Source organism: Coffea arabica, chromosome 6c, assembly GCF_036785885.1.
Source record: "Coffea arabica cultivar ET-39 chromosome 6c, Coffea Arabica ET-39 HiFi, whole genome shotgun sequence".
Lineage (NCBI taxonomy): Eukaryota > Viridiplantae > Streptophyta > Magnoliopsida > Gentianales > Rubiaceae > Coffea > Coffea arabica.
In genome coordinates, this window is record NC_092320.1 from 14,805,539 (window position 1) to 14,819,694 (window position 14,156).

At 36.6% G+C, this 14,156-nt stretch overlaps 1 protein-coding gene across 1 annotated transcript; it reads left to right on the top strand.

The window, feature by feature from the left end:
- The first annotated feature begins 4,356 nt into the window (after positions 1 to 4,356).
- Positions 4,357 to 6,198, top strand: LOC113691790 (uncharacterized). Its single transcript, XM_027210087.2, has 2 exons — positions 4,357 to 5,081; positions 5,912 to 6,198. Exon 1 carries the CDS (start codon positions 4,466 to 4,468, stop codon positions 5,042 to 5,044), a length of 579 nt encoding a protein of 192 aa, XP_027065888.1. The 5' UTR covers positions 4,357 to 4,465; the 3' UTR covers positions 5,045 to 5,081; positions 5,912 to 6,198.
- Positions 6,199 to 14,156: the final 7,958 nt, after the last annotated feature.

Sequence of the window (14,156 nt, forward strand, 5' to 3'; positions counted from 1 at the left end):
ATTGAAAGGCCGTTTATCTGTCTGATGATAATGAAGTATCCGTGGACTAAAGAAAAGTAAATTACAATTTTGCCCCTTTATTTTATTAGGAAAAAAAATGCAATAAGATTAATTTTTTATGCACCGGTTAGTATAAAGATTTTTTTTTAAAAAAATACATGGCACTGGATACATGCCACATCTGTAAAAATAATTAAATTTAAATAAAAATTATGCGTCATGTATCTAGAGCTACTTTTTTTTTTTTTGTGTGTGTCTGTAACGTCAACTATCTAACTGAATCCGGGAGGAGTCTAAAGTACGTTATACAGACATTAGGAGGTGAATCACCAAGTCAGACTTGTGCACCATCGCACTCTCTGAATTTTTAAGAATAAGAAGTACTGTGCTTCTAGGGCTACTAATAATTAAAAAAAAAAAAAACCCTTGTACATTGACAATTACATAAAAAATTAATCCATATACATATGTATGTCTTTTCTAAAAGTGTTTATCATGTAACCGACCAATATCTTTTATGCAGTGGAAAAGTGAGACGGTGAATAAGTCGAGGGAGTTATTGGATAGCCGACATTAGCTAATATTGTAATTCTCTCCGTTTTGAGTGTTAGACGTAATTAGTCACATATATAAAGATAATCACAAGACTCATCTGGAGACTGTTTTTGGGCATTATCTGTCAAAGCTCTTTCTTTTTAAAAGTATTCAGCCAAACAGGTAATAACTACTGTACATTAATGAGCATTTTTAGTAGTACCAGTTCCTTGTTATGCTTCTAATTAAGCATTTGGGAGGAGATTAAACAAGGACATCCAATCTTCGATCACTACAACGTCCGGCAGCTTATGTTCAGGTCCCCCGTCATCTTGCTTGTCCCTATATGAATAATGGAAAATCTGTTATGCCTGTTTTCCCAAAGGACGAATTAGAGGGCATCAATGGACCTTCGTTACAAGCTGAAGAAGTAGTCCGTTTTGCTTTCACTTATTATTAGTGTGTAGTTCTGCAGCAATTTAAGAGGTTGTTTGGATTGCAATTTTTTGAAGAGCTTTTGAAGAATAAATTTCTATAGAGCTTTACTTTATAGAATACGGGGTGTACGTGACATAAATAGAATATTTACAGAAAAGCAAAAAAATAGCAATTCAAACGAAATCTACCCCTTCCGTACTGATATTTGCTTAAGACGGTAGGAACATACAAATGAATCAAGCTGTTCCAAAATAATTAACTGCTAAACAAGATAGCGAACACAATTTACCATTGGAACATGATCTTATTTTTCATGATAACTATAAATTAATCATGAGAACCAAATCATATTTTGATAGTTTGTCTCTTACTTTTTCCTGTGTTTCTGAGTGTATTTTTCACACACACATAATATTCTATACAAAAATTGGCAATTGTACAGAAGTTTACTGTTGAAATGGAGCGAATTGATGAGTAATGAGGGCAGCACGGGTCCAACAATAGAACAAAACATGCGAAAGAAAGTGTTTAGGCAAAGCTACAAGAAAAGCTAGAGGACACAAAGGGGGCGACAAAATCTTGGAACTCCCCAGCGGAAGAATCTTTCAATTTTGCGGTCAGTACCCAGTACAGCAGTTAACATCATTTATCATATTGACTGCAATCCGGGTCCTTCGATCTTTGCACTTCAACAAACGGGTCACCGACCCATTTACAGGTGGGTTTTCTGGAGGGGAAGGGGGGAGAGAGCGTAGGGGCCGGCGTGGGATAGTTTAACCAGCCCATTATTTGTAACTGTCGATTTTTTTGGGCTTTGGCCCTCTTACGGACCAAAAAAACACAATAAAGATGAATGGAATACTCCCAAGATCCAATTCAATTGGACAATAGTTAAAGACATTAGTTAGAGACAGTTTCAGTTCGAAATTTATGGTAACATCATTTGGTAGCTTTGAAGTTTCAGAAATATAATTCAACTTCCATGCTAGTGAGATGGGACCATTAATCAATATCAACGCGACAAAATTATATTTACTCCTTTAACAATTTTAAAGCAAAACATATAAAAAAGAACTTAGGTAAAACATGTAAATCTTATATTATAATCAATTTGGTAGAAATTTTAATATAAGACAACATCAAAGGATAGAATTGGTAGAATATATATATATCTCATCAAATGATTATTATAAGAATATTTTAATGATATAAAGGCAACATTGTTACAAGGTATATGATTTTAGAGGAGGTTAATGATATTTTTAAAAACTTTAGAAGTGCCAAGCAACATTAACATAAATCTCAATAAGGTTTCTAAAATTATCTCTAGTTACAATGGTAGAGAATATACCATTTTACAAGTTTAAGAAGTAAAAATATGCATTTAATAGTTGAAGGGTTAAAAGTCGACCAACTTAATACTTTGAAAGCCATCTAACTTTTCAGCGCTAAAATTTAAAATTTTATTGAAATATTATTTTTTAAATTAAAAAAAAATCACTATCCACAACCATTTACCACCCCTTTTTTCTCTCTCCACCATTGCCATCGTAGCCGCCCCTACTCCTCCCCTCATTCTCTCTTTTCCTCCTTCTTCCTTGTCCCTTTTCTTCCCTCTTCCCCTCCCTTCTCTTATCCCCTCTCTTTCCCGACCACACCCAACTCCTCCCTTTCCTTATTTTGACTTGGTTGTGGCCATCTCTCCTTAGTCCTCCCCTTCCAACCTCCGTCTCTTTCTTTCGCCTATCTAGTTGTGACTAGAAGCCGCAACCAAAGTAGGGAAAAGGAGGGGTAAGGGATGGTGAGGGAAGGGAGGCAAATAAGAGGAAAAGGGCCAAGGAGGAGAGAGGAAGGGAGGGGTAGCGATAGTAGTGGTGATAAAGGAGGGAGGAGGCTAGTGATGTGAAAGAAGAAAAAATGATAAAATTTATTTTTATTTTTGTATTTTAGATGTGCATTTTTGAAATTGTTTTTGAAATTTGTTACTGTAAATTGCACAAACAAAAACCATTTGTGAAGAAAAAGGGTAACTTGAATAGAGCCTTAATTTTTTTCTATTTCTTTTTTTTATATATTTATTGTTGTAAGGTTTGGAGTTTGACTTAAATTAAAATACATATGACGTAGTTGTGCAATGTTATTTATTGTTGTAAGGTTTAGAGTTTGACTTAAATTAAAAAAAACATATGACGTAGTTGTGCAATTTTATTTATTGTTGTATTGTTTAGAGTTTGACTTAAATTAAGAAACGTATGACGCATTTATGCACCTGCAGTACTGCCTTCCTATAATTGTAGGAGGATTTTTTGTTTTCTTCAAGCAACATGAAAACTGATGGAACTTGATGTAGATAAGTTTTACCCTCGTAATCTCCGCTATTTATTGTTATACCACTGCTTAATGTCACATTTGAGACCAAAATCCGATAGCACTTGCAAATCAGTGTATGCGTTTGCAAGGATAGCAGCGGATTAGGGTTTTAATTATCAATTTCTCATTGCCAAACCATCTCGCGGGTTCAAGTTGTCCATTGAGTATCCTCTATCCATTAAGGTCAATAGTAAAAAAAAAAAAAATTAATTAATTAATTAATTTTTATCGAACTAAAATCAACATATACATTATGTTAAATTAACACACTGCATCGAGTTTCAAACTTGGGCAACACCATAAAGCTTGCATGAGAAAAAATGGATATTTAGTGAAGGTTTGAATCAATATTTCTCTGTTTTTAATCATAATTGTCTTCATTTATGGCATCGGGTATTGGATGTCGGGGTTTTAGGATTCTCTTATCAAATTTTATCAAGTTACTAGGAGGTAACTCTTCATCATCAATATCCATTCCCAATAGATAAACGATGAATCACCAAATCAAACTAATCATCAAGTTGTCTAATCCAATATTTTTTATTTTGAGGAACATTTGAATGCTTGTGTCTTTCATGCATCACTTGCCTTCACTAGTTGTATTTTGAAAATCCAAATCATGCATTTTTTTCATTTTTTATTTGGATAGAAAAAAAAAATCAAGCATTAGGTATTAGTATGAAATTAGGCAATGTCAACTCACACTTTTGATTCCTCTACCACTCATGGCATCTGAATTTAGTTATAGAACAATTCTATTCAGTCTCATTCTATTTTGCATGTAAATTCACATGAAGGTCTTATTTATAGTTCATACTATAAAGAAATTTTTTTTTGTCATGGTTTAGAGTTACTTGTGTGGCAAATTGCAATGAGAAGAAAAAGTAATACAAGGGCCTATATGGAGCACTACTAAACTGCCATGGATCATCAGTAATTAGTCCCAAATTCAGTCCTTCCCCGGAAAAGTAAAAAGTTTCCGAAGCTATAAAAGAAAATCTGAAGAGGAAAAAGACAAAGGCATCTTCCAAAGTTGAATTCCCGTTCCCTAGCCAACCGGAGCTGAATCATTATAGTCAAATCATTATATACTCCGGCGAACGACCACCTTCACCGGCGGCCGATGGCTTCTACATTATTCTCCCACCTAAAATACTCCGACAGCTTAACGGTGGTCGCAATTTCAATCTTCACCGCCGTAGTCTGCGAAGCTATCTCGTGGCTACTAATCTACCGCACCAGCTCCTACAAGTCTCTCAAATCCACCATAGACAAGGCCTCCAAAAAGCTCGAAACCATGAAAACCCCTAACGGCACCAGTGAACTCACTAAGAAATCAAAAACCAAGAAAATCGACCGCGTCGAGACCTCCTTGAAGGAATCCAGCCGCGATTTGTCTCTATTTAAGTTCAAATCCGGCGCTGTCGTCGCGGTCGTTTTATTTATGGTTTTCGGATTGTTGAATACTTTGTTCGAAGGGAAACCCGTTGCGAAATTGCCGTTTGTTCCCTTGCGGATTGTTCAGAAGATGAGTCATCGTGGCTTGTCCGGGGACGACATGACTGATTGTTCGATGGCCTTTTTGTATTTTCTTTGCTCGATTAGTATTAGGACTAACCTTCAGAAGTTCTTAGGTTTTTCGCCGCCACGCGGAGCTGCTGGTGCTGGCCTTTTCCCCATGCCCGATCCCAAAACCAGCTGATTGATCTGATCCATCCGCCAAAAAGCTCCTAGTTTTGGTATTAATTGCCTAGTGTTTTGAGTCTTTAGTTGTCACTTTTGTTTTTTAATTTCCTTTCTGTGAAGTCTGAATTTTGAGATCATAATTGGAAGTAGACTGTTAAGTATTTAGTCATTGAATGGAATAGTACTGTTGATCTTTTTTTCCAACTTTATTCTTTCCCGAAACCGGAAAAGTAATGAAGAACTCATTTCTGTATGTTGTTGCAGTTGTCAATTTTTGTGATAATTATTAAATTATTGCTTATCTTTTGTTAGGCCTATTTGAGGTTTGTTAGTTTTTAGAATCTTTGTTCATAACAGAGTGAGCTGTTATTTGTTGGTTTATTCCTGCTTCACATGTCAATCTAAAATCTGTTTGCTCTGTTTGGTTTTGCTGTTTAGGATAAATTATTGATCTTTGCATTCATTAAATTCTGAATTTACAGTATGTTGTGATACGGATGTTTGACAGTCTAAAGACTCTGAGCATAAATTTTGTCGGTAAGACCTCCTTGTAGGATTAATGCTCTTGCCGAAACCTTTTTTTTATTGGGGTCTGAAAAGCACCTTGCCCACATTTGTTGGGAGCAAGCATTCTAACTTGATCTATCATTGTCCTGCTTATTCATAAACCAGTCAATATATTGCTAATTGTGCTTTTTCGGGGGTAGACTTTCTGCTCTAGTAGTTATCAAACATTTAAAGGCCACTTTGAAACAGTTGCTCATCATGACCATGGTATCTTGTAAATATTTATCGTGTTTAATTCATTAGATCTAGAAGGTGTTGCTTATTGCCCCTTGTAATTGAGTTTTAGCATTGAAAGTTACATGTGTTTATTGTGCAGTCTTTGGATTAGCTGAATTCTAAAGACGGCTGTAGGAAATTCCATCACCTTCTATTTTTTTTGCGGGTAAGAAGTTTTGAAGCTTGCGAGCTTGAATGTTTAAAGACTGAGAATTGAAAGTACAGATCTTTCCAATTGCAGTTTTGGCTACTTATAATATTTCTGTGTGAAGTTGTAAGTATTATATTGCCATGAATAAAGAACAATCATGGCATCAATTTTGAAACAGAGAGTTATATTACAGAGTTAGTTGCAATGGCTAAACTAACTCATCCTAAAGTTGGGTATACCAATTTTTGTTGGTGTCATGAAACAAGCCATTTGGTAGGATTACAAATCTTGCTAAAACGATGTTCATAATAAAGATTTGAAAGGTTAAGGTTCATAACAAATTGAAGTTGTTTCATGTCATAATTCGAACAACAATTGAGGTTAACAATGACTCAAGGAAAAGTGAAATGCCTTCAAATAGGAAAATATCAAGACAAAGTGTCTCAGCACAGCATGCCTCATCACACTTGCACATTGTTTTCCTGCTTAATGATGGAAGATGTGTAATAAGTTGTGTTTGAAAACATAAACCAAATCATTCAATTAACTCATCAACAGTCATATGTCCATAATTAAAGTTGGCTTGTACTTTTTATCGCAATAAATGTTTATTACTTATTACTGCTACATTAATTTTGGTCTAACTTAATCTTCGACCTGCATTACTAACTTAGTATTGAGGAAAGACAAAGGGTGGGCTTGTATGAAATAAGTGACTTTCAGTTCTAGGTACCGACAGTCTACCCCCTTCTCTTTCTCGACGCCTCCAAATAAGAAAAAGGATGGCTCAGATGCTGTTTGCTCATCTTAGGTACTCAGATAGCCTAGCAGTCATGAAAATCTCACTATTTTCTGCCATATTGTGCGAAGCTTTATCTTGGCTATTAATCTACTGCATCAACCCCCACAAGTCTCTCAAATCTGCAAGTAACAAAGCCTCAAGAAAACTTGATCGTACGAAAAATCACAATAAAAGCAATGAAATCGCCGAGAAATCCAGGATCAGCAAAATAGCCTGTGTTGCAACATCATTTAAAAAATCCATATTTGTACTTGTTCAAATTAAAGCCTGGGTTGATTCTCATCCTGGTTCTCTTAGTCATTTTTAATACACTGAACAATCTACATGAAGGGAAACCTGTGGTTAAGTTGCCACTTTGGCCCTTACAAATTTTTCGCAGGTTGAGTTATAGGGGCCTATCTGGGGACTACACGACACGTTGTGTTCAGTGTTCTTTTTGTGCTTTTTGTGCTCGGTTGCAATTAGGGCTAATATTGAAAAGCTTTTAGGATTCTCGCCACCACATGAAGCTGCAGGTGGCAGGTTGTTTTCATTGCCCTTTCTGAAATCAAACTGATTGGTTTTGTTCACTACCAGTTAGTAAGAACTTCCCTTTCTACTACTTGTATTGTCCTTCTTTTGGAGAAGTTTGAATTAAGATAGCTGACTTAAAGTGATCTCCTGTTCTGATTGAAGAAATTTAATGGATTGGGTGTTTTCAAAAAACTTTACTGTAGACGTGTATCTTAAAAATATGTCGCCTGGTTTTTTTTTAAGGTTGTTTTGAAGGCTGTATCAGGTTTGCAGAAAGAATTATCTTTACCGAAAGTGGGAAGCAACCCCCTCCTCAGCCCACCTTTCTGCCTCCCACACTGCTTCCTGCCACTCTCTCTCTCCTTCACCAGCTCTCTTCTGCCCACTTTTCTCCCCCAACCCGTTACCCTCTCCCCTCCCTTCCTCCCCCTTCCCCTACCAACCCGCCAGCCTCCCCTGTTCCCCAAATCTGCAGCCCCTATCCCCATCCCCACCCCCTCTCCCCTCCTCCCCCTTCCCCCAGCAACCACCAAGGGGGAGTGGACTGCAGGGTTGTGATGGGGGAAGGGGCAATGGGCTGGTTGAGTTGGGGGAGGGGGCTGCATTTTGCATGTCTGTGTGTTTTGGGTACTGTTTCCGGTGTTCCGAGGGGTGTTACTATAGACACGTGTTTAAAATACATGTTTTGAAAAAAAAAGGGAATCCATAAGCTCCATAAGTTTTTAGTCAGAGGTTCGAACAGTATTTTTATCGTTCATTCTTTTCGTTTCTGCCCAAATTACAATGACTTGCATTTGTATACATCTAGAATTTGCAATGAACTTGCTGGCTTTATTTCTCACTTACAAATATGTGTGCGCGCGTGTACACATGTAGTGCCTGAATTTTGGTTGACTTACACTGAGCAGGGTCTTTTTGACGAATAAATTGAATTTTTTATATATTTTTTATTTGCAGTTTCTATGATAATCTGTAGCCTTTTGCTTAAGTTAGATGTGCTAGGTTGATTTTTGTTTTTCTGTTTGTCCTTAATAAAGAACCAGGATGATTTCTTGGTATCTATTTGGTCAAATGAACCAAACAATAATTATTCATTTTGTCAACCTTAGACATGTTTCTTCACACTATCAATATGAAGCAATCCTTTTTTTTTTTTTTATGTAACTTAAATTCTTGAGAATTACATTAATGACCTTTACTTAGATTTTCTGAACTCTGCAATCTAACATAGGTTTCTCATGAATATTTAACAATGGGGGGTCGGTGATCTTGTTTTTGGAGTCTCATTTTTTGAAACTGAGAAGGCTCGCTCCATTATTTTTGGGCAGTTCACTTTAATTAAGTTTGTTGAATTATAACTGGTGATTGTCTTATCAAACTAATTGGGTGAATTTCCCACACCAAGACTTTTCATAAGTCTTGTGACCTTACTTCGTATCAATTGATGACTTCACCCGGTTTAGGGTTATGCTTCCTAGGTCTTCTTTTTCGTTTTTCTACATAGTATTAGACTTGGTTTCTCAATTTAAAAAAAATAATAAAAGAAAAATTTGCTGGTTGGTTGATGTGGAATGGACAGCTACTTAAGGGCTCGAGCCAGGACTTTTGAGCCTGTGGAATTGTGATGTGATAATCAAGCAGCTATATTGCATTACTTTGTGTTCCATAAGTGTATTAGACATTTTGAAGTAGATATTCATTTTGTAAGGGAAAAACTTCAAGTTTTATTATTTCTCCTGGTCATGTTAAAACCGCAGAACACCTAGCTGATCTCCAATTACTATCAGATGAAGTCTGGAAAGTTTGGCTTATACTATCTTTGCATGGTTTTTACAATGTTAGAGGGCAAGGAATATAGAAATGTTGTCTAAGTTAAGGTAGTAGTATTGCTGTTCTCTGTAATGAACTCCTTTTGGCTTTTGGTGTTCCACATTATGGCTCTAACTTTTGGCCCTTGTGAGTTTGGGATCTCTATCATGCATTGTTTTTTATGCTAATGCAAAAGGAAGATTCTCAAAAAATCGGAATGTAGGAGCACTTCTGGTTTTCAATGTGGATGGTTTTGAAAATTTGAGAACTTGATGTTAAAGTAAGTGGATGACTGAGAGAGAACCTGTTGGTTCACTATTTTACCAATATATCTTGTGTCTTTATAGCCACTAGGTATGTGTTGTGACTTAACTCTAATCAAGAGCTAATGAAGATTTAAATATATGTTTGATGTCATATGACGTTTGATTCTGTCTCAGTTGGGAAGGAAAGACACCACCAACCATATGTAGGTCGGTGATGTAATATCCTGATGGTGTCATAAAGTGAGTCTGAACTCTGAATCAAAAAGTACTAATCCTACTGTATCAACTATTGATCAGGTAACCTGTGCCTATACGTAATCTTCAGGAGTATTAGTGTTTGCTTGGCTTTCCATGTTCACAAAATATTTAGTGCATTTTAGTTGTATTGGAACAGATATAATGTCACTGCCTAATGGAGCCTTTATTACAATTCTGGCATGCTTTGTTTAACTTTTTAACCTGCCAGAACTCTCAACCTTTCGCATCTTTTTCATAGTTTTTGGTCACATGTCAACCTGCAGAGGTAGGATTTGAAGGCCATCTAGTTTGTTTTGCTGGTCTTAGGATATAATCCTCGGTCAGCCATTATTGGCTTGCTTTGTAAGCTTATAGTTATGATGAGTCCTTGAATCTCTAATGATAGCTGATTGGCCTCTTTTGATTTCCTAATTTCTTGATACTCTGTAAGTTTTGCATACCTTCAAATTTTTGAAAAGCTTCTTTAGCGTTATAGTTGTCTGACTTATACAGGTCTTTAATCCTCAGTTTACGACTGTTATGAAAAAAATACCATACTCTTGAGATGTTTGGCCTTATCGGTGCCAATGGCTCCTCCTTTTACATTACCAGGATTCATCACTTGTTAGCTACAAATCTGCTTTTGTAAATTCGTAATTAGTAGTAGAAGAGCATTTCACTTTGTCAACAGGTATCTTGGGAGGAAAACATCTAGTCACACTATTATGAGTGACCAACTAGTATTTATAGGAGTACAAACCTAACAGACTATTTACAAGAATACCCTTACTAATTTATTATCTATAAGAATACTAATATTCTCCTAACACTCCCCCTCAAGTTGGAGCATATATATCATAAGCACCCAACTTGTTACAAATATATTTCACCCTAGAGCCCCCTAAACTCTTAGTAAATACATCAGCCAATTGATCTACAGACGGTACATGAGATGTCTTGATGACCCCGTCAAGCAATTTCTCTCGAATGAAATGACAATCAACTTCAATATGTTTTGTCCTTTCATGAAACACTGGATTAGACGCAATATGAACAGCCGCCTGATTATCACACACTAAATTCATAGGCTGTTTATGTTCAAACCCAAGTTCCAGTAACATGCTCTTCACCCAAACCAACTCACACACAGTGTGAGCCATAGCGCGGTATTCAGATTCTGCACTTGATCTGGATACAACTGTTTGCTTCTTACTCTTCCACGACACTAAATTACCACCAACAAACACACAATATCCTGTAGTCGATCTTCGATCTGAGGCAGAACCAGCCCAATCTGCATCACTATATCCTTCAATATCATTGTGTCCATGATTTTGATACAGCAACCCTTTTCCAGGAGCATTTTTAAGATACCTGAGAATCCGTATAACAGCATCCCAATGACTAGTACGAGGGGTATCAAGAAATTGACTCACAACACTCACTGCAAACGAAATGTCAGGTCTCGTTACAGTGAGATAATTTAATTTACCCACAAGTCTTCGATATTGCTTAGGATCATCAAGTAATGCACCTTGATCTCCTGCTAATTTCACATTGGGATCCATAGGAGTATCCACAGGTCGGCAACCTAACATCCCAACTTCACTCAACATATCGAGTACATATTTTCTTTGACATAAATAAATCCCATATTTAGACCGAGCTACCTCAATACCCAGAAAATACTGTAGATGACCTAAATCCTTTGTCTGAAAGTTTGCCTGCAGATTGGATTTAAGTTTCTGAATCCCCACAACATCATCACCTGTAATCACAATGTCATCCACATAAACAACTAATAAAATTTTACCAGCATTAGAATGCCGATAAAATACAGAGTGATCTACTCCACATCTTGTCAGACCGAACTCCATGACAACACTACTAAACCGATTCACAAGACATACTTTGCTTGATAAAATACGGAGTGGATTCAAAGAAAGTAACATCAGCACAAGTAAAAAATCGATTTAAAACTGGACTGTAACATCTATACCCTTTTTGCGCTCGTGTATATCCTAAGAAAATACACTTAATAGCACGAGAATCTAATTTATCCACCCCGGGAGCAAGCTGATGAACAAAGCACACACATCCAAAAATACGAGGAGGCAATTTAAACACAGATTCATGAGGAAAAAGAATGGAGTGAGGTAATTGACCTCCAAGAATATTAGATGGCATGCGATTAATTAAATAACATGCAGTTAGAATTGCATCACTCCAAAATTGTTTGGGCACATTCATGTGCAACAATAGTGTTCGAGCAATTTCGATTAAATGCCCAATTTTTCTTTCAGCAACTCCATTCTGTTGTGGAGTGTGAGGACAAGAGGACTGATGAATAATACCAGACTTAGTCATAAAGGTTTTAAAAGGAGTGGAAAAATATTCTTTCGCATTATCACTGCGAAGTATACGTACAGGCACACCAAATTGATTCTTTATTTCTGTAACAAATGCACAAAAAATGGAATATAATTCTGAACGATCTTTCATTAAATAAAGCCATGTAACTCTGGAAAAATCATCAACAAAGACTACAAAATATTTAAAACCTAACTTTGAAGTGACTCGACTAGGACCCCAAACATCAGAATGAACTAACAAAAAAGGTTCAGAAACCCGTTTATTGACTCTAGGAGCAAAAGAAACACGATGATGCTTTCCTAACTGACAAGACTCACATTCTAACGAAGATAATTGATTCAAAGTAGGAACCAACTTTTTCAAATTTTGTAAAGACGGATGACCTAAACGACAGTGAATTTCAAGAGGAGAAACAGTAGCAGGACATGCTATCGGACCATTGAAGTTGAGAAAATAAAGACCATTATGCTCATGCCCTCCACCAATCATCCTCTTTGTCTTCAAATCCTGAATGACAACAGAATCAGGAGAAAAAGTAACTGTACACTGTAGAAATTTAGTGAGCTTACTAACAGACATTAGATTAAATGGCAAATTGGGTACGTAAAGAACAGAAGACAGCGGAAGTGATGGATTAATTTCTACAGTGCCTAGTCCTTTAACTTTAGTAGTAGATCCATCAGCTAAAGTAACATGAGGAAAGGGAGTTGACTCTTGAAAATTAGAAAAAATTTTAGAGGTACCTGACATATGATCAGTAGCCCCGGAATCAATAATCCATGGGTCATTACCTTTTTGTGCTAAAGAAGCAGAGGGAAGAGATGCGTGATTTGTAGCTTGGTACTGTAGGAATTTAACATAATCTTCCTCAGATATAGTAACAGTTTTCTGGGACCCATGTGTTGAAGAACTTGATTCAACTTGGTCAGTGATAACCGTATTAACAAACCTTTCAACCATAGCGAATAGCACGTCAAACGAAAGAACGGGTCAAAACTTGAGACAAACGCGTGAACAGTAACGGCATGAACAGTACTACGTGAACAGTATCGGCGTGAACAGTGCCGTGAACAGTATACGTGAACAGTGCCGCTATGAACAGTGCGGCGTGAACAGTGATTTGCTAGATGTTTTACCCTAACCCTAGGACTTTTGCTCTGATACCATGTCAACAGGTATCTTGGGAGGAAAACATCTAGTCACACTATTATGAGTGACCAACTAGTATTTATAGGAGTACAAACCTAACAGACTATTTACAAGAATACCCTTACTAATTTATTATCTATAAGAATACTAATATTCTCCTAACACACTTGATTTACAGTTACTGGGTGTATCACTACATCTTTGCCCGAGGCAATGGGCTAGGATAGTCCAATTAGAAGGTGGACAGTTGAGTGAGTAGGATTCAGTGGTTAAAGGTACAAATCTAGCTAAATGGCTAGCAAATAGGTTAAGCTTCAGATGCCTAGATGGTATCAAGAGTGTGATGCTGTTTAATCATAAGCAAGGATCTCAAAGCTTTTGATACAAGGATTTTCCATGAAACTATATATATATGAGTACCAATTTTGTTCTGTTCTGTGATTGTCAAATGCTAGCTTTTAAATTTTGGAGGGGTAAAGGGGCCTTGCTGGATATGGGTTTACATTGTTGACGGGGATGATAAGTAAAGGGGCCTTGCTGGATATGAGGATGCAGAATGTAAGAAGAAGCAGGGGTTTTCAAACTTTTCTCCGGGACTATTGTTATTATTTGTAGTTTTAGCATATATTTAGTTTATTGGTGGTGCATGCAGAGAGTTCTGTAGGATCACGACCACCAATATTGTGCTGGCGACCTAAGAAAAAATGCATCTGCTGTCTGAGTTATGCACAAGCATGCATCCTGCTACACGTACACATTATCAAAATTGGCACATAATTTTAGATGCTCTGGGAAAAGAAAGAAAGAAGATATCCTTTTGCTTTGGATATATTTTGCAGGAATTTTATCTGTTGTGACAAAAGCCTGCGTTAAACTAATATAGGCATACTATTGTTGATCCAATGTCAGTCATGAATTGAACAGAATAATTAGAAGCATAAGCATTCATCATCAATGTGTCTTTTTCCCACTTTGTATTCAGGTCTTGACTGATTGAGTAGAAAGTGGGAACTTTTCTTCTGTTTATAAAAATGCCATTTGTAGT

Excerpts from the sequence above, each read along its gene's own strand:
- LOC113691790 (XM_027210087.2), top strand. The coding sequence starts at position 4,466 with ATGGCTTCTACATTATTCTCCCACCTAAAATACTCCGACAGCTTAACG.